Here is a 27,475-nt window from a genome sequence, read left to right on the forward strand (position 1 = left end):
AAATTCATCTAGAAAAAACGGGGCTAACTCGGTAACCCGTGGCCCGATTTTAACGAAACTTATTTTATTCTGTTTCTATTTTCATTTCTATTCTCACTTTATTACAAAAATGACGGTATTGTGCGCTGTTTTTGCTGTATTTAATTACAGATAAGCACACACACAAACAATCTCAGAGTTTTAGAAGTATATAGATAGATTGCAAAAGTGTCGGCTACTTTTTTCAATTACATTCCTCCATAAAGAGTGCTAGCGCACTCTCCGAGATATCTAAAACGTTTGTGTGTATGTTGTGTTATAGAAAAGCTAATGTGTGTGTCCATCAGCTGTGTCCATCTAGGGAAGTCAAACCCCTGATTTTAGCTTCAAAAAATTTATTCAATTTTTTTTGTTTGGTGTAAAAAAGTGGCGCTATATATCAAAATAGTTAACGTTAACTTTCGTCATAGATAATAAATGTTCAATAACATCAATAATGGGAGTGGAGGTGTTGTGAAACCCCATTAATATGCCTCTGGTTCCAAACTATCATCACACAAAGTTAGGTTGAAATTGGCCCAGTGACGTAGGAGTAGTTAAATAAGAGACAAACGGAAAGACACACAGATTTTTTTGGGTTTATGTATGGAGCTCATACTTCAGTTCATTAGTAAGTAAATACTCTATACCGTGTAAAGAAAGTGTCCGATTTTAGTAAATCTCTCCGTAAAATTCTAACTCATTTTCCGAATCTCTTAAAAATCCATAAATGGATCAATTCTTCTCTACTATTTATGTACAATTTGGCTAAAATGCATAAAGATGGCTGCCCTCTTACATCTATTATTTGTAATGTAGGATCAGTCGCTAATCTGTTATCTAAATAGCTAACACAACACCTATCTTCTGCTCTAGGAAAGTTCTCATCGTCAAGTATCCTATAGATTCCGCCAACAGAACAAAAAAAAAAACACCTCTAAAATACTCGAAGAAAAGATGATCAGTCTGACTTTGATTTTTTTCTTTTTACAAACATTACAGTTGATAAAACAATAGACTCCATCAAAAGAAAAGTACCTAAAGTTAGCATTCCACTTCGTTTACCTGTCCACTTTTTCATCTTCTTAGTGGAAATCAGTGTTAAAGATAATGTATCCACATGCATGGTACAATATTACAAACAAAAGTATGGAAGGGCTATGGTGAACCCTTTTACCCAATTCTATGTAACAACGTCATGGAGTATTTTGAAATTCAATTACTTCTTACAGCGTAACTGAATACAAAAGAAATCCTTAGGTTCCCCAAAATTTTAATGACATATTTTCTGTTTGACCAAGTTTATAATTTATTTTCATCCTTTTTTCGAGAAAATTAACAAGCTTCACAGTAATATTAAATTTAAAATTGAATGGGAAATCAATAATTCACTCCGATTTTTAGACATACTCATAACTAGAGGAATAAGGTAACCTGCTCTTTCTACCTATAGAAAATCAACAAACACTTTAAGTTAAGTTCACATTTTCTCGTGCCACCATAAAACGGCTAAAACATCAATTATAAACTTCAATGTTTTTTTGTTTTTTAAATTTGTAAAATAATAGCGAACCCGTGAAGCCATGGCGCACATTTACAGGGCCGTTATAATGCAAATTTAATGATTGAACTCTTATTTTTCACATCTTCAGTTTAATAATCAATGCCGCTATTATGAAATTTTCATTTACTTAACCGAGTTATAAACGGCAATTAGTAGGCCTACTTATTTACGTGCTCTAATGTAAATCAATGCCAAATTTCGGGCCCGCTTTTGGAGAATCCTCGTAAAAGTGTTTTAACAAGACATCCGAGTTCCCTATAGGGTTGGGTGAAAAAGTTTTACAACCTTTGGGCCGAGAGGATTCGTTTAGCTCCACTTAGAAGTTGGTGAGTCCAGCAGTTTAGGACAAAGGGGGGTTTAGGAAAAGTCCCGGATTTTCCAGGGGTGTGGTGAATAATTTTACCTTTGTGTAAGTTTCGGGACCGAGACCATTAGTTTGGTACCAATCAGAAGTCGGTGCAATCAGCGGTTTAGGAGGAGTTACGTAACACCCAACAGAGATGTCACCACACCACCCACAAAAATATATATTCAATTTTCGAACGGTTACAGTATCCTACAAGCTTTATCAAAAATGCACATCAAAGGGCAAATAAAACATTTTTAGGAGTAGTAACAGCAAATAGTATTATTTACATGTGATAAAAAATTAGCGTCAACTGCAAATGTAATATTGTGACTTAAGAAATATGTCTGAAAAACAGTGTAATATCTCAACTTCGTTAAAAATGTCTTACTCTGAAACAAATCTGCAACTCGAGATAAAAAGCAGAACGTTTATATAGTACCCTGCCAATCCTGTGAAAAAGTTTATGTTGGTGAAAGGGTAAGAAATTTACATAGAAGACTTGCAGAACATAAAAAGGATGTTATAAAAATAGTCAAATAAATAACACCATTTTTCTACTCATAAGGAATCTGGGTCACAAAGTCAACTGGAAATCAGCTAAAATAATACATAAACGAGAAATTATCTCAAAAGAAAAATTGTGGAAAGTTTGTTAATCCAAAGATTACCAAACTTTAACATCTCTGATGGTCATTCCTTTCTGACGTCATATGCCGTTAAAGAAATTGAAACTTCCGTTATAAAATAAACAGTGAATATATTTGTCTCACAATAAACGTTGGACTGAAAAGAACACGTACAAATGTCGCAAATTCTATTCATATACTCTACCCCCACCCTCCCAGTGGCACACCGGCATGTTTGCGGATTTACAACGCTAGAAACCGGGTTTCGATACCAGCGGTGGGCAGAGCACAGATAGCCAATCGTGTAGTTTTGTGCTTAAATACAAACAAACAAATAAATCTATTCATATATATTTAACGTTGACCTGTTATTTTGAGCTTATTTACTTTATTTTAAACATACATAAGCTTACAACAACAACAACAATTGTTAGAGGGTGAACGCTTTTACAAGCTGGAGAATTATTATTACAGTTATTCCTGCCATAAAACATTAGTTTTAATGCTATTACATTTTTTAACACTAGATTTTTTATCTAGTCCATTATATAACCACTTTTATAATGAAGTAACTAATTTATTTTGGAGTATTAATCAGGATTAGGTTTTTGAATATACTGTATTGTCAACTTTATCAGGACGAGTAACAGTTAAAATTTTGCAAATCAAAAGTTCAGAAATTACTAATTATTTTAAACTGGTTTACACAGATTTATTGCTAAGAGCAAAAATAGAAAATATTTTTAAAAGTATGGACACCAGGGTGGAGATAATTAGCATAATTTATCATTTTGGATTGAAGAAAGAAATTCAAAGCTTCTCCAAGACAGAATCTACATTAATCATTAAACTGACAATAAAATTTAGTCATTAAAGTCCAAATTCAGGAGGATACCAAGGATTTTTTTTATGATTTTCAAACACCAAATCTATACATGTTAAGTTCTTGTCTTGTCGCTAGTTGTCTTATCACGAATTGAGAAGCGTGTAGTCGAAATGATATACGAATTGTTAAGGCTTTTGATGTTGTTTTTTGCTTTAACCTGATACCAGTTGTCTTCTTTTTAACCCACCCTTGTCTTCCGGTAAACTTTTCTGTAATAAGAAATGGGCTGTAGTGGATTATAGATTTGGGTTCGATTACTTAAAATGAAGAAACTCCGGGATACCCTTAAACCGTTTTCTTTCGGCAGAAAATGAAATCATGAGTGTTTTTATTTTAATTGTGTGTTCAAAATTTGGACAAGATCAAAAACCTACGAAAGACTTATTTTCCATAAAGTTATGTAAATGTGATGATAACTGATTCATTTGCAAGGAACCTGCAAGTTGATTGAAAACATGAGCACGAAGGTCAAAACAAACTTTTTTCTACAGCCTTTGGTGGTTATGAATAATCTATTTTCAGCGATCTTTAAAACTAGAAAGTCAATGATAAATTGAGTTATTATGCACGTTAAGCACTATAATTTTCAATTAGGAAACATAAAATAAATACCAAAATTAGGTGCAAGCTCTGTTTTTATGTAACAGTTATTTTGGTGTGTTTTTGCGTAAATGATCACTTAAGTTTCTTTATTTTTAGGTAAAAATATTGAGCATTTGATTTTTTTCTTTTATAGTATTTGAAAAACAACCTAAATAGTAAAAGAAAAAACCACTATATAAGGAAAACTGAGTAAGTTAAGTTCTGTTGTTGAGGGAAGGTTTCTGAGATAACATTAATAGATTCCTTCGAATCCTTAACAATATTTCTCCCACGACCCTACTCAGTATTGCAAAGTTATCAACTTTAACAGTAACTTTACATTCAATAGATAGTGATGAGCTACATATAGTGAAGTTAGTTTATTCTGTGGTCCTACACGCTGGAAAGTGCTTTTATTCTAACGAATAACCACCTTGACGTCGATCCCATATACCACCATGACATACATCTAGTGAAATTAATGTATTCCGTGGTTCTACACGTTAGCGGGTGTTTTTATTCTACTGAGTAACCACCGTGACGTCGATCCCGTATATCCTGTTGTGTAGCAAAGAGATGAAAACGTATAAAGTGAATGACCACGTACTCTTAGAAATAACTTCATTATAATTAATAATGTTGTTGTACAACAGGGTTTAAAAACAACCCAACTAGATTTGTGGATATGATCTGCCTAACAGAGTTAACTTTCTCTTTGTTAATTCGAACTCTTGTTCTGTGTAAAGTAAAACAGTTTGTTTGTTTGTAGTTAAGCAGAAAAATACACAAAGGGCTAGCTGTGCTCTGCTCATCATGGGTATCGAAACTCGGTTTCTATCGTTGTAAGTCCACAGACATGCTGCTGTGCCAGTGGTGGGGTAGGTAAGACAAAGACATTTTAAAATCATCATAATGTGTTCATGTAATAAATCGCACTTACTGCAAGTAAATAATCAATACATTTACATTTTACAAGCTACACGGACAGAATCCGTCAATATGTACATTAATACATGTTGCTACATGTGATAAAAAATTATTTCAAAGTAATGATGTCTATAATGTATCAAATTATTCAAAATAGCAACTTTAAGTCATAAATAACTCAAAACATATTCTACTGTATACTTAACATTTGGAAGTTTACAGTTAATGTTAAAAGCATAACCAAATTAGCGTTAACAAATGAAAGCTTGGATCTTATATTGTTACCATTAACTTATTCACACATAATAAGTGAAAGTTTGGATCTCATAGTGTACCATTGCCTTATTCACACATAACAAACGAAAGTTAGGGTCTTATATGATTGTAATTAACTTCTTCACACATGTTTCTCTTAAATATAATTTTTTTTAGCATAAAAAGAAGAAACAAGGAAAAATCATCAAATACGTTTAGTCCATAATGAATTTCTTATCTTCTTCAATCGGACAAATGTATAGAAATATTAGACAGAATGGAATGAAAAAAAAAAACATGACAGAGAGAACATCGAACGTGACTAATAATAATGATATCAAATTAAATATAAAAAGGCTGGTAAAACACACTGTAAAAAATGTTAGAACTCGACAAAAGGTAGTCATCACCTCGACCCAATAAGATGTGAAAAAACTCAAAAGTAAATTTGCTAAAGGAGATTACAGGATACAGTTCAGTTGCAAATAGGCTTCAAAGAATTGCACAGAAAATACGACGATCTGGCTTTATAAGAAAATTGATATTCAATGAGGAGAGTGGTCAAGTGGAATAGTATCAATCTGCCTTTAAGACTAACGAGGAAAATATTGAAGTTAAGAGGTAGGTTATTGAGGCGTGAGGACAAATTGGTGTTTGCTTGAGACAAATTGTGACGCTCAAAAGTAGTTGATGAGTAAATGTAAAAATAATGGAGACTTCTGTATACTTTTGACTCGCTGTAAAAGTCACTTGAGCCTATTGACAAAAAAAAAAGAAAAAAGAAAACCGTTTACTTAAAAAAAACAAGTGATTTGATAATCCGTTTATACCAACCGAGGAAGATAACATCAACTGTGTTACATAAATCGATAACTTAATGCAAAGCACAATTAGCGCACAATATAAAAAATTGCTGTATACACATCATTATGTAATTTTAAAACTTTTATTAATAGGCAAACACAAATTATTTCTAACCGTGAGTTTCATGCTAATTTATTATTGAACAAAAGTAGACTGTTTTCTGAACTTTTGAAGGCAATGTGATCGAACGGAGCAGTTTAACATGCTTGGAAATATGATATAAATATTTCTATTAAATGTGTAAAATATATCTGTGGAATTTTCTTGGGACATTTGGACCTCTATCTAATTTAATAAGTTTATTAAATTTATTTTATCTTATTTTATTAAATTTATTAAGTTATTCACTTTGGTATTATAGTCAATCGTCAAAGGTTATAATTCTCAAAACGTATGAGTGAAAATAAGGAATAATATTTTATGCTGAACAGAAATATATAATGATCAAGTTAATGGGATCAGTATACAAAAGTTAAAGATGTAAAAATACGATAGATTTAGAGTTAAAGATATTGTGAAACATAGTGGTTGAATAAATTGCTTTGAATTGCATTACTACAGAAGTTCTGTTGATGATATTTGTTTTATGTTCTCCAGTTACAAAAATATGACAATAAATTTTAAACTACATGAACATTAAATCCTTTAAAGATGAGCTTACAGTGGAACAGGAACATGAATGAAGACTGCTTTTCTTGATATTTTGTAATTTAGTAACCTTAAAAATGACTGTTTATCAGTAACCAAAATTTCCTGCATTTTGTGCAACTTTAGTAAAAGATTTATACAATTTTAGTGCCTATACTTTACTAGATGAAAAGTAATGATGCTGAAAATCAATACAATTGAATAAGCTCTGTGTTTTATAGAGAACGCAGTCTCCGAAAGAGGAAACAAAACTGTCAATAATCGTTTCTTTATTGTTGAAAAAAGATTACGTGGAACCTCTAAGTGATATTTCAATAGATTTAAAACACACATGTCAACAAGACCTGGATGTATTTTAGACATAGCTGATAACATAACTAGTAAATTTTATGTTTTTGTTGATGCTGATAATGTATAGATTTGAGAGAGTCTAAGATTATCAATCTAAGATCGGCTCTCAACCAGCAAAACTTGAATTATTATTTTGCTGTGAAACTATGAGCTTTGGAATGCGATGGTGAGTAGTTTTATCAGTAAATAGTTTGATGATAGATAACTATTTAACTACTCCGTGAAATTATAGTTTTTCAGAACAAATGAAAGTGGGGATCAAGCAGGATTTATACCTGACACTTCGAATCAAGCAGAAGATTCAGCCGACGAAGCTACTGTATTTCTAATGCTGTATATTTCAGTTGTTTTCATTTTATTGGTTGTTAAGGGTGGAAACTCGATGTTGTTTCTTTGTTTGTTGCAAAGCACAAAGTTACACAGCGGGTTATCTGTTCTGTGCTTACAGTGGATATCGAAATCCGATTTTTATCGTTATATACCATCAGACTTGTATAACATAGTTCTATCGATAAAATAAGTACACCATTTTATTACAGGTTAGTTACATACATTATAAATATGATTGTTTAACAAACCATTTTATTCTACGGTAGTTGTCTGTACAATAGATTTAGTTAAATAAAAGCTACTTCACTTTATTGCAGAAGTGAAATCTGACATTACAAATATAGTTTCATAATAGTTTGATCTGTTTATTGTGGGTTTGAAATGTGTATTTTGAACATCGTTTTAGATCAACTAGAAGGGTATATTGTACATTTCAAACCTGTATTACGTGATATTAGAATAGCTTTGGCCCAATATAAAGTACTTATGATATTAATCTGTATCATAGTTTTATAAAAGCTAGGACGTCGCTTACTTAGAGGTGGTTCATATTGACGTATTTGGTCTTTTGGCTTAAGATATCTTATTAAATAATATATTATTTTCATTCCTTGTTATATAATGTTCTAATTTCATCTTACGTCCCTGTGTTATTTATTACACAACTAGCTTTCTACTTACTTAATGCTTCAGAAAAACTCTTGGGTAGTTTTATGTTTTAATGTTTTTATAGTATATGCACATATTAATATGAACAAAAGATTACCGTTGTTATACCTCAGCAAAGTGTGTGAAGACGATATAGCTAATACTTGAGGCAGAAATTTGTATATTCTGAAAATTAGGTTATTGTTTTAAGGCTTACAAGGGAATTATTATGCCAGAGATTAAGAAACTAACAAATCCCTAATATTGAACCTATTTTGTTAGCAAAACTTAATTTAGTCTCGAATAAGGTGAAGGTGACGAAAATCAAGTAATTAGGAACCAAATTAATCCTTGAGTAGGTAAAGACCTGGTGTAGATATTGAAAACAGAATAATATTTCATTGTTTCTTAATGTTGTGAATGGTATACGAGAAGTTCTCTAAAGAAGGAAAGGATTTATAGTAAGTTATTTGTAATATTATATATATATATATATATTAATTATTATAATTAATATTTATAATTATCACAAACTGCCCGTGGATGAAAATGAAGAACGTTGAAATCAAAATAAAATATTAAACGGAAATATTTTCTGTAAGATATTCAATAACAATGGTTAATTTTATTAACTAAATCATAAGATAATGCCATCTGTTCGTGAAAAGGAACAGAAAGTGTATTTTTGTTCTCTAAGTTTCTAGTGTTCAATATGTTAAATTTAATGTTGTCTTTAGATCAAAGTGATCATAGATGAAAAGTAGGTGGAAGCGAGAAAAGTACATTAATTGATGTGCAAGATTTTTACGTTTAACAAGTGTGCTAAAGGAGCGCAGTGCTGTTGGAATATAGAAAAAAATTAGCGAATTCGTGTTAGTATTATTTATTAAAAAGCATCGATATGTTAATTTATGATTAGGTTGGTAATATCAGTTTAACATACATAACATTTTCGTATAACGTGGGACCTATTAGTCTATCTCTGTTGTTCCATTCTCTAAACTGAACTAAAACTATTAATAAATAAATGAAAAAGAAAAAACCCTTAAAGCCAGACCTTACCATTCATATATATATATATATATATATATATATCAAGCTTTCTCTTAAACTCACTTAAATTTACTGCCTCCACAATATCCGATAGCAACCCATTCCAACAGCCAACCATTCTATTAGAAAAATATAACTGTCTTAGATGAAGATGACTTTTACCCTGCCAAAATTAATATTTTTGTCCCCTAGTCGTACTGTTCTCACTGTTAAGTATGAAAAAAGATGATCCATCAACACTATGAATTTTCTGATGACTAGCTGCCTTCCCTCTAGTATTACACTGCTAAATTAGGGACGGCTAGCGCAGATAGTCTTCGTGTAACTTTGCGCGAAATTCAAAAAACAAACAAACAACAAACTTTTCTCTGACTTCTTTTTTTTCGTTTAGTTTATCCTGGACCTCACCAATATTTAGTCCTAGTTTAAAACTTCCCTTACAATTGAGTTAATAGCCATAGTAAACAGACCAACTCCTATCTTATTTAAATGTAAACCATCCATTCCATAAAGCTCCATTTTTCCACTGAACTGATCCCACAAGTCCAACCAGTCAATTTGTTCATGCTTACTTACTAGCCTAAGCATTGTATTTAGGTCTAGTGACTTACTTATAACTTCATCCACATGGTTAATTCTGGGCAGTATCCCTGACAAAATTAATTTATGATATTTTTCTTTAAGTGCCTTTATCAACCCCTTGTACGTATTAATTAGATCCTCTGACCTATCTTTCCCTACATCATTTCCTCCTACTTGCACTATAAAAACTGCATCTCTACTTGCCCCTTTATTATATTCCTTGCTCTGTCAGCTATATCGTTCATCTGTGGCCCTGGGTAGCATAATCTGATTCTTTCCTCCCTATTTACCCAACAGACTATCCAATCCACATGTCTTTTTAAGGAATCACCTATAACTACATAACTTCTTTATCATCCACATCCTTCTCTGACCCTTTTGTTTTCCTTCCCTCCAGTAGTTCCTCGTCGGCAGTAAGCAAGGGCTGAAATTTGTTTCTCAATATAATAGGCTCATTACAATTAAATTCACTACCTTTAACCCTAATAGTACTATTTCTACCTTTTTGAAAGTCATTGTTATCTGATGTATTCCTTGCATGTAAAAGCTTCAGCTTCTCTTGAAATCCTGCTGTCATTTCCCACAGTTTACCCTTCTCTTTATCTATTGCCTCTACTTTAATTATGAGCGCCTCCAAGTTCTCCTCCGACCTACAAACTCTACATAAAAATTGCACATGCTCATTACTAGCTTCTTTAAAAGTACATGCCAGTCCCGAGCTCCCAAATAAAACCCACTCATTTCACTCATTACACCTAACAAACTGTGAACGCTACACTGGTCTTAACCATTGTATTTATACTTCCTGAAAATAAATACTCAATACCAAATACCAGTAGCCTGTTGTCAACATGAGACATAAAATAAACATGAACTTACCTTATCACTTATACAAATATGAAATATGTATAATTTTGACAAAAGTGTATAAAACTAATGCGTCTAATGCTAATAAGTACTACGCCCGTTGACAATGAATTGTACTAACGTGATTGAAACACGCACATTTAATCTTTGTATGATATGAAGATGGTGAGGTGTATGGAACGTACATTATAATATCGAAATTCACTAAGAGTTGATATTTAAAATAGTCTAAACTTAGAATATTACATGGAATAAAATATTATAAATAGTGGATAACAGTAGGATTAATTATGAAAGTGAATCAGATTTTCCAGATAATAATAATTATCGTTACCTTTTTACAAAATAATCAACACAATATTGTTACCCTTTAGGTTGTAATATGAACTAAGAAAATCCACGATATGGATAAGAGATTTTTCTAAATTCTTTATATTTAGATATTGCTTTAATCCTCTGTTATTTAAACACACAAACTAGTTGAAGGACACATAAATTTCTCACTACGACGAGTTTCACATGTGTTGTTTTAACTCTTCAGACACAAACATATAAACTCGAAAACGCACGCACTCATCATGATTGATGCCATTTACCGTAGTTGATAATTTGATATTTTCAGTAGCATGCCACAATAAAATGTGCTTATATAATCTACATGTTTTTACTGTGTATAGTTTCTTAAACAAAAAATAATGTTTATTTTTGAAGTTCTACATCTGTACTTACAGCAGTAATGGAGATGTTATCTGTTATGTTTATCTAATAACTAACAAGTGAGTAAGTATGAAACGTTAGAAAAACAAAGAAAGATCTGAAGCACAAATAGACATTACTATTGTTTTCTTTCCACATTGATAAATTAAATGAAATATGCTAACAAGTCCAATTTAACCTTCCTTTGGTAATCTATAAACAAACTAGCAACTATGAAAATGATAAGGTTGCTTAAAGTATATGTTCTATTCACTTAGAATAGATAAATATTAAAAAACAAATTAAAATGGAACATTAACAATGAGCTTCATGAGAGTACAAGAGAAGAGAGAGAGAGAGAAATAAAAAATAAGTACCTGAAACCTAACGAAACATAACGAACTGCTCACTGAGAAGAACAGCATTTCCATTGATCATTGACAATAATAATATTCTGATTAAAGATTAAGAAGCTAAACGCTCTTATTGATTATAAACAAAGAAAACTCTTACTGATATCATAGAAGCATAATATTTCAAATGATCCCTGAGAAAACTAAAATTCCCAAGAATTGCCGAGAAGAATAACAATCCATAATGTTCATTGGAAATAATATAACTCTCACCTACCGCTCAGTAATTGTTTCAGTAATTGCTGAGAAAATACCATTTTCTATGGTGGCTGATAAAAATATCTTGCATTCTGATCACTGAAAATAATAGCATTTCAACTTACCACAGAGAGAATGACATTTCCATTGACAGCTGAGAAGGAAAACTTTTTTTTTCTGATTACTGAGAAAATTAACATTCCAACTGACCGCTGAGAGAATAGCATTTTCATCGACAGCTGAGATTAACACTATTATCGTTGATCTGATAGAAGGATAACATTTTCACAGATATCTGAGCAGAAGAATACTTTCACTGATCACTAATAATAATAATAACAATACTCTTTATTATCTCCAAGAAAAATATTCTCACTGATCATTGAGAATGATAAAATTCCAAATTGCCGATGAGAGGATATAATTTTCATCGACAGCTCAGAATAATTTGATTATCACTGACGACAGAAGAGTATCAAATTTCCACGGATGCTTCAGAAGAATAACATTTTCACTGATAACTGGTAATAATTATCGCTGGAAAAAATAAAACTCCAATCTATCGCTCAGAAGAAAAATGTTCAGGGATTGTCGAGAAAAAAACATTCTCTGTGATTGCTAATAAAAATAATATTCTCAATCGCTGAAAATAATGACATTTCAACTGGAAGCTGATAGAATATAATTTTCATTTACATCTGAAAAAATAACATTTCCTCTGATTGCTGAGAAAATTAACATCCCAAATTATAGCTGAAAAGAATAAGATTCCTATTGAATAGAGAAAATAATAACGTTACCACTGATAATTAGGGGACAAAATCTCCCACTGATCGATGAGAAGAATAACATTCAAATTTAATGCTGAAAAAATGAGATTTTCATTGAACACTGAGAAGAATGACATTATTATTCATCACTGAGAAGTTTTTCAATGATCGCCGAGTAGAATACAGTTCACAGTGAGTAGTTGAGAAGAAAAACATTCCCAATGATCATTGAGAAGAAAAAAATATTCTTACTGATCGTTTAGAAGATTAACATTTCCGCAGATCACTGAGAATACAGAAGTTTAAAACATTATATTAATACGATTTATGAACGTCGTTAAACTCCATGTCGCCACGTCTGGTCATTCTATATCTGATGGTCTTGCATTTCGGAATAGTTCTGCAACATAGTTTCCATTGCAAAAGGTTCTGTCGTAACATTATCACGTCAAAGAAACACCACCATTACTTACCAGTAACGCCTTTTCCAATAATCCGATTGCACAGAAGTCCATGTGACGGCATGTCCTGGTATTGAATAGCATGTATACCTGTTTCATTTTTAATCTTCTTCAGGTATGGGATGGTTGAACAGCAGATATGACTGGAAGCCTTATTGTTTTGAAACCATATCCTGATGGCATCACTTTAAGAAGTAAATCCTTCTTGATTATGTTGCATAGTTTTGAGTATGTTATAGGCGGCTTTTTCTATTCACCTTTTTGATCATGGATTTACACCTGCTACAAGAAGTCGCATTTTGCTTACTGTAGCTGAGGTACGACTTGTTGCAGGTTTCTTTCTGGACGGTCCTGATTTCCCACAATTTATCCATATCATTTTCTTTTCCAATAACATCAAGTACGACAGATATTCCCGTTCTGTAAAGTCAAATTTCCGATCTGAACATATCTTTATTATCTGAGTGCATAAATATTTTGCGTCTGAAAGGGCTGTTACTCATATTTCCTCCAAACGATCAATTTTTGTCTCATCGTACTACCTACGTACGCAACAATGTCGGCTGTGGTTTTACTACAGGGAACTCAATCCTTTGTGATTACATTCCCAATAATGGCTAAGAATAGTAACACTCCCATTGGTCATTGAAAAATATAAAATTCAAAATTAACAACATATTAGTGAGACTAATCAGAAGAAGGTTTATCGTTTCTTGTATATTTTTGTCATGTGTTATATTTAAACAGACTGCTGTATCACATCTAAGAGAAGTATTCAAAATCAACGTCATTTCTGACTAAAAAACACCAAGGTAAGTAAATCAAATTCGTTAAGCCTGTAATTAATCTTCAGATGTCTGCACTTCAGATTCATTAACTTTGTGTATAATGGTATGACTGATTGACTCTGGTACTATCTATAAACTATAACAGATTAAAAGTAATCAGTTTAAATCTAACTTCCCCTTGGTGGACACAGCAGATAGTCCATCGTGACTTTCCTTTACAGCGAACAAACAAAACAATATCAAAACTTGATATTGTTCTTTTGCTTTACAGCGAACAAACAAAACAATATCAAAACCTAATATTGTTCTTTTGTTTTACAGCGAACAAACAAAACAAAATCAAAACCTGATTTTTTAGCATTTCGTTTTAAATATTTCTTTGTCTGATGTAATCATTAACATCAATAGCTATAAAGCAGCTGAGGAACACACGAGGAAACTTTCTCAGATTTCTCCAGTCAAAATTTCAGAGTAGAATAATTTCTGATGATCTTAGACAAACTGAAGTCATCAATCACACTTGTGGAACGTCGTGAAGCATACAAAGAGCTATTTGAAGACTTCGTTTTTCAAAAGACTTATGTTGCTGTGGGTCGTGAAAAACTAAGAAATGATGTTACTTGGCTCATTGGAAAATATAAGATTAACATTGATGATGATTGTTATCCAGAATTTGAATCATATTGAAACATGGACTTACAATCGAAAGCAAAATAGCCAACTGAACTTTTAAAACGCATTAAATCTAAGAATTTTGATGCTATATTTCAAAATGTCAAAGTTACACTTACAATTTTTCTGACTATAGATATGACTATATAAAGCGGAACGCTCATTTCGTAAAATGAACCTCGTAAAAATACTTTTCGATCAACTTTTGGTTAATAGAAATTGAACTGTCTTGTCATCATGGTGACTGAAAGCGACGTTTTCCTCACCGTGGATTTTGTTGATATTGTTAGTGCATTTTCTGACCAGTAAAATATATGAAGTTCTCAATAAATAAATAAGACACATAGTTATATCTAATGGTGTTCTACTGCTTTTATCTGTCTTAGTTATCTTGAGAGACGTGAAATGTACAGTTTCGGAGCGTGCTAAAAATCTTAAACTGGATCTGCCAATGCAGTCAGAATACTTGTCAAGGTAAAATATTTTGTTAACAAAAATACACGTAAGAGTTATTATTCTCTCGACTCCAGCCAACAATAAAGGGAGACAAAGGTTGAAAGTTGTAATGTCGTGGAAGAAGATATTTACTGTTTATTTTAAAGCTTTTTAAAAACTACATTATCTGTATATATTATATCACTGTTATAAAAATGATATATTATATACAATAATAATATTCTTGTAATAATAATAATAATAATAATAATATTATGTAGCTATAACTGTAAAACAGTGTTATTTCTATCTTTGCTCGAATCATGTTATTGCTGATGTCATGTGAAACTGAATAATTATGTCTCCGCAGAGAGAGAAACTTGTTTGTTTGTATGTATGAAGGAAAAGCACAAAGCTACACACCACGGGTATCTAAACCCGTTTTCTAGCGTTGTAAGACCGCAGACATTCCGCTGTGCCACTGGGGGATGCAGAAAGAAATGCTGTTTTTCTATTTTTATTTCTTCTTCCAAACACTTTTCAATCGACCGCCATTCCTTCATTTCTCAGCTCATTGATTTGAAACTTGGTGGGATTATATCCTGGTCCAATAAAACCAGGCTTCTGATTCGGTTTTTTTATTTAGGCCTTTTTAGGGATTTTATGACTTCAAAAGTCAAACAATTCAAAAATTAATGTTTTGAGCTCCTATGTTGTCATATTTACAGCAACCAAGATGAAAATTGGCGTAAATATAAATTTTCATGAGCCCAATAGATTGACTTACAAAAAATTATATTTAGGTATTTTGAGTCTTTTTAGGGGAATCAGAGCTCACAAAAAGCATATTTTGGGAGTTTTGGTCAATTACTCGACCATGTTTTGATCATTCTACATGGGATTTGGAACAAAGACACTTTTCTACAGGTCCCACACATCGACAAACGAAAATGGTAGACTTGCACATTTTTAGTAATTATAGGTGTTCATGATACACCAAAAATACAATTTTATGTGTTTTTGACAATTGCTTATCCTTGATTCGACCAATTTGTATGGAACTTGGTAGAAAGGTACTATTTCCAGGTCCTAAGGAGAATTTTGGAATTTTTGTTTTTTTCTCAATTTTTTAGTGAGGAAAGTACAATTTGGGATTTTTATGAACTAATTATAAATATGTCAACCAATGTACATGGGATTTAGTACAAAGATACATTATTGCAAGTCCACATCAGTGATATAGACAGTTTTCGATTTTTCTGGTGTCGAAATTGGTCATGTTAATTAGGATTGTATGGCGGAGACATGCTGCATTTGCTCGCGAATGTTAGCCTCTTTAATTAATTTACGATTTAACTTAACTTATAATATCGATCTGTTGGGTAAGAGCCCAAGCTAATGAAGTCGTAATGGTTAAACGTTGGTATGATTAAATAACTTATTTCTGAAGTACTGTGATCGTTTTCATATAGTCTTATATGTATAGACTTGTTACTAAAAACGTATACAGTACTCTAGTGAACATTCAGAAGGTCCTTGTTGATCTTGTGGTAGAGGTCTAGATTTTGGAGCTCCGTGTAATACCATAAAATATTTCCTTCACTTTAAGCTATGTGAGCGTTATAAGAGTGACAGTTAATCTGTTAGCGTGGATGGTGGTTGCTACTGACTGACTGACTGCCACCCCTCTAGTCAGTAGTTCAAAATTAGAGGCATCAGCAGATAGCATTGGTAGCTTTGCCATGAATACTAGAATATATATATATATATATTTAAAAACAGTACTCCAAGATCAAAAGAATAGATCATTCCAAAACATCATCGAAAAACTAGTAATGTAACCGCTATTTAGTTAATCGAAACCATGAAACTTACAAGAACTAAAGTTGAAATTTCGATGTTTTCTGGCAGTCTTTTATCATTGATAAATCCAATAAAATATCGAAACGAATAATGATGTTATTCATATTCTCTTTGTAAAGAAAGTTAAAATATCTTATTAAAAAGAAGAGAAATCAAACTTTTGTATGGAAAATGTTGAACAAACCGTATATTTCTTGAACCAGTTAAATTCCACTAAATCTAAAATATCTAATACTGAAAAATGAGATTGCCAAAAAAAAAAACATTCCGGAAACGTGAAGATTGTGAGACGTAACAGATACAAGCAAGAGTATTCAACTTTCTAGTTATTCCATAAATATGCATGCTTCACACATACGTATATATACGAAAAACAAAAAATTTTTTGATTAAGTTTATCCAAATATCCGATACCACTCTATCACTTCAAACCAAATGTCCGTCAATCGCACTTACTACGATAGCATACAACTAGAGGTATCATGTCATTTGTTCATCAAACATTCAACAAAGTGTATTGGTAACAATACATTAAGTGACACTGCTAAAGACTACAGTTAATAGTCACTTAACATATTAAACATAGCTAACGTCCTATTACAACACAGCTAACATCCTATTACAACACAACTAACATCCTACTACAACGCGCTTTCAACAAGACGCATTAACTCAAAAGCTTCGATGATGTCATCTAATTTGGGATCTCAATCTGACGATATGGAAACCTCACAGATTCAACCCATAACTTTACATCCTCCTACAACCAACCTAGAATTTCCTTTTTACAGAGTTAAATTTCAGCCTTTCAAGTGTCTCTTCAACTTCAGAAGAAACTATTTCTGGACTTAATAAAAACATCAAAAGTATTGTCAAACACCATGCAAAGCATTGTTATAAGAGAAATATCAGTCATAAAGAAATAAAATACGTTACATGATAAAAGCTAACTTAATTATAAAAAAAAACAGGTGATAATAAAATATTTATCATGATAAATACTACCTATGAGAATAAAATCATGGAATATCTTAATGATTCTACAAAATAGATCCCACTCCAAACCAGCCCCACCTATAAAACTAAATAGTTACTAAAATTTGGCTTAAGAATGTACCCTATCAGAGCAGCTTCTACAAGATTTAAAATCACCAAAAGCTGTTCATAAGAGCTCTGAGGTATACCTGAAAACCGTAAACTTTACATGTCATTAATGTCATTCGTACATGCATATGGTTCAAGACCACCTGTTAAAATATGTACTGATACACTTGTATAACACTCGGGACTTTTTTTATCTAAGATTAAACAGAAAAGAAAAAAACAGACAAAAATAAATACATCATATAAGATTGTTTCGTTCATCTTGAACATCGTTGCTTTATATCATTCCATTCCTTATTTGTGCGGTTTTAAACTTCATCTCCGTACATACTTTGAAATATTTCAATTTAGCACAATAACATCGTCTCTATTTTAAATTTATTCATTACAACTGGTAACTTTCGTTTAGCAAACCTCCTCACCACTCCGGTGGCTAAGCGGTAAGTCTGGGGCTTATAATGCTAAAAGCCACGTTTTGATATCCTCCACAACGAGCAGATAACAGATAGCTCGTTTTGTAGCTTTGTGATTAACAGCAACCAAGCAAATAAAAGGTTCTGGTAACAATCTTTACAAACAATCAACAGAGCAGAGACAATTGAGTTGCTGTTACCTTCGAATTTATTTTTATGTACAGGCATAGTTGATGCTCTAAACTGTTGGTTCACAGATACTAATTCGAAACCGGATATGTGTTTCAGATACATATATGATATTTATGATGTATGGAATTATGGATTTGATAACCTAAAATATTTCAGTGACTTTATAAACACATTTTACCAAAATATCAAATTTACCCTCAGATATTCTTATATTGAGTATAAAATGATATGTATGATGTTACAGTAGCCTTGAATAATAGTGAAATAACCTTTGTACCTTACCGGAAACCCATGATGGAATCTCTTTTTCTAAATAATGAATCGTCATCATGATGCTGTTAAACGTGGTAGAAATACTGCTGAACTGAAACTTATTGACAGAAATTCCACCAATATCGGTTTAAAACTAGAAGATCGCAAAAATTTTAATTCATTTTTAATTTAACTATACAGAGAAAATTATGAACAAAAATCGTTTATTAGCTAGTGCCATGAAGAGAAATTGAAACCAATAGTCGTATCTATTATCCAGTACATCAATACCCACTTCACCACAGATATACAAAAAGCAGTAAAAAATCTGGTTCCGATTAGAGGTGTACAAAAACTCTTTAACACTCTACAACATACCCTAACAAATTACAGTCGTAAAAGGTGTAAATATATACTTGCTAGTGCTGGAGATTATTGTGTTGTTTCTAATGTGTACTTTACGAATTAAAATGTGTTGCTAAACATTTCGATGTGATTTACAAATTTCAACCACACAGAAGACCCGCAGCGAAACACATCTATATTAAACAGCCATTCTCTAACTCATTACTGATCTTCCTTACACAGTCGGAACACTTGCCAAGGCAAAGTTTCATTGAACTAAAATACACAGATGTGTTATTAATTCATCGACTCCCACATACAATCAACAGGTGGAAAGGGTGGCGTTCATAATACAATAGATATTGAGTGTTTATTTCTAAACCTTTTTAAACAAATTCCTTATCTATGTGTACTATGTTGTTGTTACTCTTATAGTAATAATAATTCTCTGTTATTAAGTTTTTCTAACAATGTTTTTTCTCTAGTGTTAGTTGTGTCCCAGCTGGCCTGATAAGCTCTAGATTGAGAAAAATGGATCGTCGGAATGGATATGGCAAATATAGTACGGTTGGAATGCTATTATTATACACTCTTCTAATTCCTGAAAATCTCTAAAGGACTAGGTAAGTTATGTAGTGTTTAAATATTATAGGCCTAATAATAATGCCTTATGACAAATACAATTACATCTAATTTAATTTACCATACTGATCTGTCCTCTAAGAGTCCTGATTGTGAAATTGTATTAATATTACAATTGATTTGCTTTGTCTTATTAATTATTGCTTACCTAATAAGATGACTGGTTTGTTATTGTGATATTTATTTGACACAATGATTTCTTAATTAATTAATTAACTTTATAAATTCTTACATTCAACTAGCACCATGATTAATTTGTCAGGTTAATTAATGGTATTTTACAATTACCATTGTGATATTTATTTAATAGAGTAATTAGTTGTTTGGCTGATTAGGTGTCATCTTTCAATAATACTATAGTTGGCTTTTTATGCATATTAACTATTGTATTTAATTAATACTGTAATTGGTTTCTTAGATTGAGCAACTATGTCCTTCAATTAACACTTTAGTTTTCATCAACACTATGATAGGTTTTTATCCTGATTAATTAATGTCCTCTAAATAACACTATGATTACTGTTTAGGTAGATTATTTGTTGTCTTTAATGAACAGTATGATTGATTTGTCAGACTGATTAATATATATCTTTAAAAACACTATGAATAGTTTGTGAGGCAGGTTAATTGTGGTTTTTAATAGTATGATTGATTTGTATGAAATGATCAACTTTGACCTTTAGTTAATAATATGACAACTATAAAACTGGATATATTTTAATAAATTGGTCAATTTAAGTAACAACACAAGTTTTAAAACTAGGCTTACCTTGAAACTCTTTTCTAGCGGCACTAACGTTTGTCACAATATTAGCCACGTGGCCCAGGACAGCAGCAAAGAGAAATAATCCAAATACCAGTTCCAGTACAAGAAAGAGGTACTCTTCTGTAGTCCTCGGCCGGGGTAGGTCTCCTATTGTCGTCCAGGCCAGCGTGCTCCAATAAAAGGAGTGAAGATATTCACAAAGGACATCGATGCAGTTTTCACCACGTGGATTAAACCAATTGCGCGAACCAAACCCACCATTTATAGAGATGATGTGAAACAGACAAGCATTCCAATGAAATATAACCAGGAGATAGTGGATAAGAGAGAGAGTTCGAAAGATGTTTGGATAGTTGGTGTGTCTCTCTGTTCTATCGAGGAAAGCCCAAAAGCGATAAATCTTTACCAGACGAAGGCACCGAAGAATCGAGTTAAAACCAATGGATAGATACAGAAAGTCTAATGGGAGAAGACACAGACAATCAATGTAAAACATGGTAGAGTTCATGTAGTGTTTTCTGAGTTTGTCATAGTCCGTCTGCAAAACCCCTTCTTCTAAATATCCAGTCTGAAAATGGAAACAGATATCAATAACGTAAAGGAAATCAGCAATATAATCCAGAGTAAACCAGGCCACTATAGTTTGTGTATTAATCTCTTGGAAGGCAAAACGATAGATAATCACCCAGAAATTATAGAGGAAAGCCACACTTACAATCATGGACCAATAATAACAAAGTCTACCCGATGGATCAAGAACAAAATTCCAACTACAACCGTTTCTGTCGCTGCCTGAAGTTGATGTTTCCCACTTCTCAAACTCTCTCTTGATCTCCTTTCTCCTTTGCTCTCTTGTTTTGCGAGAAATTTCTAATTCGGGATTGTGGCGAACTTTATTCACGAAGGTCATGGAGTCACGTGATCGGCGCTTTATATCTCCCGTGTAGAGTTTACTGGCCACAGTTTCCAGGAGGCTTTGTCTCGATGCCGATTTCGTTTTCAAGTTTTCGGAAGATTTAGTAGACTTAAGGGGTGAGACTGTGCGCATGCGTGGGCTACTGACAGTAAGTCGCTGTTCCGACAAGACCCGCGCGCTCTCTGTGCGTGTAGAGGTGATGATACCTGGGATCACACGAGGCCCGTTACAGGTTAGAGTACCTCTCCCATATTTAACATTCTCCGGTGCAGCATTACTGACAACTGCGATTTCACCCAGATCTTCATCAAATGGTTTTCCCTGTTTAATATAAGCTGTAGATTTAACAATATTCGCTGATTCTATGTTCTTTTTCATATTCGGCATAGACATACGCTTCATAGCTTCAGTGTCCTGTGTAATGTACACAACTCTATTCTAAATATAAAAAAAAAATATCTGTGAGCAATTAAATAACGGATGTCAGAACTTTGGCAAATTTGCATGAATGTTATTCTAAACTGTCAACGTGACTGTTTCAACCAGTATAGAGAATATAATACAATAATTTCAGTTTAAACCATCAAATATTGTCTCATCAAAGTACGTATTTGAAACAAAGTAATTATGTTCGAAATAAAGACATTTCCTGGAAAACGGTTCCAAGAATCTTTTATTGACCTTTGCTACATGTCTGTCAATGTAGAACTTTTATAGAAATAAAATCTCTTTAATGGTTTAGGGTTTTAATTCATAAAATAACATGTCGCAACCGTGTTTTTATAAATATTCGATAGTAAATTGCGTTTCTTCGTAGTCCATCTTCGCGTGTAACAGGTGTTCCTTTAACACGGAGGACCAGGTATAAGCATTTTACTTTGCTAGCCCTTACTCACTTTGAAAGCATTGAAAAAAAACAAATACTTTACTTAGTTGAAGTAATCTCGAAGAATGCGCATTATCAATCTATTGTTATTGCGTTTGAAGTTATTATTATGAAATACATTCATCTTTTTTACGAAGCTGGTTGTTTATGTCACTTTTGAAAAACTTCTCATAATTATATCGTAAAGATTATGAACTAGGAGAGTGAGATCAATGAAAAAAAAAACATTTTGGCCAACGAAGAAGAAGCCGTCAGACCTTCCCATAAAATTTCATTAACTAACCGTTATAATACTTCTTTGAAGAACTTCTTATTACCTGTGTGAACGACTACTTGTTATGGTTTCTCTTTGTTTCCATGGAAAATATAGCTGAAGAAAAAGATCCTTATCACAACATACAAAAACATTGAACACAGACACTTACCACGCTTATTCTAAGCCCCGTTGAAAGAGACTCAAACAAATTATTTAAATAAGATCGACGTACGAGATGCTCAAAAAGCTGCAATATCACTGAAATGATTAATTTGATATACCTAGCAGATTGTGTGTCACGTGTAATAAAAGATCAACGTGTGTGGCTGAATACACGTGCTGGTCTTATAGCAGGGGCTGGGATAGCTCACTTTTGTCAAAGGGAGTGCTGCTTTAAAGGAGGAAAGTAAACAGATAGTACTGATTGACTTAAGGTTAAAAACTATAAAAATGATCATTATAATGCTGATATTATAGTTATATGGTTCTTATGTTTTACATTTCGAGACTAAAGTAAAATATACCTTACATACTTTACTTGTCTAAATGCTCGAAAAAATACATCACGAAGAATTTAGGTATTGATAAAAATCCGAATGAGCTTTAATTATCAATTTATTTTCAAACTATTAGTTCTTTTTGAGGAAAAATAATAAAAGGATAAATAACATATATGTATGTATGTATGTATGTGTACATAATCAAACTTTAAAATTATCACAATTCTAGGAGAATATGAAATGGCACCCAACTTATGTGTAGTATTTGTTTGTTTGTTTTGAATTTCGAGCAAAGCTACACGAGAGCTATCTGCGCTAGTCGTCCCTAATTTAGCAGTGTAAGACTAGAGTGAAGGCAGCTAGTCATCACCACACACCGCCAACTCTTGGGTTACTCTTTTACTAACGATTAGTGGGATTGATCGTTACATTATAACGCATCCACGGCTGAAAAGGCGAGCATGTTTTGGTGGGACGGGGATTCGAACTCGCGACCCGCAGATTGCAAGTCGAGTGCCCCAACCACCTGGACATGCCGGGCCTTATGTGTAGTAATAATGTCTAAAAATTACTATAAATCTGAAATATGATAAATACACTCACACACACATATATATATATATTTACATAGCAATAACCATACATTCATATTTAACAACGTCATGTGTAAATTATCAACAACACAATACAACGAAGTAAAACAATGAAATATCTTTAGGCTCAGGAAATATTTGTTACCAACAATTAAATCCGGGCCTCTAATAAGTTTAGTTTCGTACATCTGTTGTTGCACAATAGAATCTCAGTCACGTTGGTGTATAACTGAAGAGTGTGTTCAACTTTATGTCACTTCTAGCATGCAAGTATACACTATACACCCCTTTTGGTTTTGACATTTGTTTTTATTTTGTATTTGGGCGTATTTGGGTTAAATTTTTAGATTTATATAAATATATATACAATATTAATATTAAGTCGTCAAGAAATTAATGTCGCTTTTTTTAGATGACAAAACCCGAAAAACTTATATATTAAAACAAAACATTTATCAAATGAAATAGTCCCCATTCTTATCGATGATGCTTTTCCATCTTACAATCAGGTTGTTAATGCCCTGATTAAATAAATCACTTGGCTTTGAAGCAAAAAACATGTCGATGTCCTCTTTAACACCTCTCACATTTGCAAACTTTTTTCAATTAAGATGGTGTTGCAGCGAACTAAAAATATAGTAACCTGATGGTGCCATATCTGGAGAATATGGTTGGTGGGGGAGAACTTCCCAACCCAATCCCATGATGTTGTGTTGCGTCAAACGTACCACATGTGGACGTGCATTGTCGTGGAGAAGAAGAACGCCTTTCCGATTGACGAGTGAAGGGCGTTTCTGATGAAGGGCTTGATTTAAACGTTCCAGTTGCTGACTATAGATATCTGCATTGACAGTTCGCTGTGGATTGAGGAGTTCGAAATGAATTACTCCTTTGATGTCCTAACAAATGCAAAGCATCACTTTCTGCGGATGGAGTCCAGGTTTTGGAGTCGGTTTTTTTCTCTGGGACTAAGCCATTGTTTTTGGCGTTTAATATTCGCATAGACAATCTATTTTTCAACACCGGTGACAATTCTGTCCAAACATGGTTCACATGCATTACGCACCAGAAGAGACGAAACAACGTTCACATGTTGGAAATGACGATCATCGGAGAGTTCGTGAGGCACCAAACCACCTTCTTTATGGAGTTTTCCCATGTTCCTTAGATGTTTACGTATTGTTTCATGAGAGATATGCTATTTCAGGGCCATTTCACGAGTGTGTTGCCTTGGGTTTTGACTCAACAAGCGTTTTCAAGCATCAATATCAATTCCAACATGTCGGCCCCTGCCATCACAGTTTTAAGGCTAAAGTCACCTGAACAAAATTTGCTGAACCATCGTTGACACTTACGAACGTTCAAAACATTTCCATAAACTTCTTTGATATTCTTCGTGGCTACAGAGGCGTTGTTTCCCTTCTGGCATTGTTTGTTTGTTTGTTTTTGAATTTCGCGCAAAGCTACACGAAGGCTATCTGCGCTAGCCGTCCCTAATTTAGCAGCGTAAGACTAGAGGGAAGGCAGCTAGTCATCACCACCCACCGCCAACTCTTGGACTACTCTTTTACCAACGAATAATGGGATTGACCGTCATATTATAACGCCCCCACAGCTGAAAGGGCGAGCATGTTTGGTGTGACGGGGATTCGAACCCGCGACCCTCAGATTGCGAGTCGAGCGCCCTAACCGCCGGGCCTTCTGGTATTGAAACAGCATTACATGCCGAATGTGTGTCTCGTCGTGTGCCATCACTATAAGGGATTAGAGTAGACTAAACTTTACACATTATATAGGCTACACTAACGTAACGTTTAGGCGGTTCGTTTAACTATTATACGTGATGTATGTTTTTTTTGGAGGGGGGGGGGTGGTTAATGAAAGTGTTCCAAAATGTAACATTAATTTCTTGACGACCCAATATATAATGATTGGTAGCACCTGTAAAAATAGTTTGCAGCAGAATTTAACTTGTAGTGTTGGACTACAATAATAGTCTTGAAGTCATACTGATAAATAGTATCCGTACTTTTATATTATTTTCTTTGCATAAAAATCGTCGTGAAAAGCGACACGCTTTCTATAATCAACACCCAATAATCAAAATCAATTAATTGTTCTAAAACTACTGGTGGCACATGTAATTCTATTAATACTGATGGTAAAATTGATAATTTTCTAGTTCTGTAGTAATAGAAGTGGTTGGTTACTAGCCATGTAGCACTATAGACTATTAGTTAAATAAAGTAACGTTGTTCGATACTCATAAGTTTGTAGTAAAAATTGGCTGGTTTATAACAACATGGTTATATTAGCTAGTAGTTATAAGTGCGTAGTAAAACTTAGTAGGTGTGAAACGAAACTTAATAATAGCAAACGATCCAGAAACTTTCTGTCTATTTAAGTTCACTTTATCGTAATCTCTATCAGCAATCTGTAATATGTGTATCTCAGTTTTACACTTTTCTGTTAATTTGTTTGTCTGTAAAAATGAACATTGATTACGATCATTTACAGTAAAAACACATATCAACAAGAACTAATCATATAATTTATATATCTTCCACACTTATATGTTTGAGGGAAAACTTCATTGTATCCTCCGCAGGGGATCGAACGACAATTTAAAGTGTTATAAGCTCTCAAGTTTATCGCTGAACTACAGAAGATATCTTCTAAAGATAATAATTTCTGTAATAATAATCTTTGATTTTTCCCTAATTCATTTTCTTGCAGACCACCAGTTTTCATCTACTGTAAACGCGATGTGATCATATCTTAGCAGCTATGTAATAAGTTGTATCTTACATGACAGCAAGTTTTTGAAAGAATATTTCTGTACTTGTGTCTGTATAATAAAATTATGACAGAAACCAAAATATATTTTCCTGCATTCAAGTTATCTTTCCAATACTATTTCTAACCACCTGAGAACAAGAAGTTAAGTAATTATTCTTAACATACTTAATTATGCTAATGAAATAAACTGTGTTAACTCATAGCAGTGAATGTGTTAACTAGATATAAAAATATTATAATCGAAGGTACTTCTTAGAGTGAAAAAAGCCAATGTTATACGAAAACAATTGTAAAAGAATAAACCAGTGCAATGCATAAAATTATGAAATTAGATTGTCTCATATGGCCAAATATCTTAAATGTTTGTAATTATAATCGTAGTAATGTCTTTTATTTAATTTTCTTTAAGAGTATTTATCTTTATGAAAATCTTAAATTTTCTAATTTTGAGTTTCTTTGTTTATTTTGTTGTTAAGCACAAACTACACAATGGGCTACTTGATCTGCGCAGTGCCAACCACGGATAACGGAAACTCCTATGTTCATTTTCAGAATTTCAACGCAGAAATGTGAATAATGTTCTATAGTAAACCTTAATAACAACACATTTCCGAAAATTCCATTGTTCAGAAAAGCAAAATAGATTGAGAGAGAAAGACTGGCATTTCTGACAGAAAATAGTTTTACAATGATAAAGAAACGATTAAACTATTTCTACAACATGTTTTATGCTTAGAAAGAAACTATCTTCTACCGACTGGTTTGTTTGTTTCTTAATATTTAAGCACAAAGCTGCACGATGTGCTGTCTCTGCTCTGCCCGCTACGGGTATGGTAACCCGGTTTCTAGCGTTGTAAGTTTGCATACATTCCACTGTACCACTGGGGGACTCTACCCACTGCAAGTCTCTTGATTGTTGTACTAGTGACATTTTTCATTTGAAAGTTTGTTTGTTTGTTTGTTTG

The 27,475-nt window shown here is 32.8% G+C and overlaps 1 protein-coding gene across 1 annotated transcript in view; it reads right to left on the reverse strand.

Moving 5' to 3' along the window:
- The window catches only part of LOC106458596 (cyclic nucleotide-gated channel rod photoreceptor subunit alpha-like), a 120,872-nt gene that overhangs the window by 92,239 nt on the left and 1,158 nt on the right, over positions 1-27,475 (reverse strand). The window contains exon 2 of the mRNA XM_013918118.1: positions 20,564-21,914. Coding sequence (XP_013773572.1) covers positions 20,564-21,914 — 1,351 coding nt within the window. The remainder of the gene's footprint in view (positions 1-20,563; positions 21,915-27,475) is intronic.

Source organism: Limulus polyphemus, unplaced genomic scaffold (assembly GCF_000517525.1).
Source record: "Limulus polyphemus unplaced genomic scaffold, Limulus_polyphemus-2.1.2 Scaffold490, whole genome shotgun sequence".
Taxonomy (NCBI): Eukaryota; Metazoa; Arthropoda; class Merostomata; order Xiphosura; family Limulidae; genus Limulus; species Limulus polyphemus.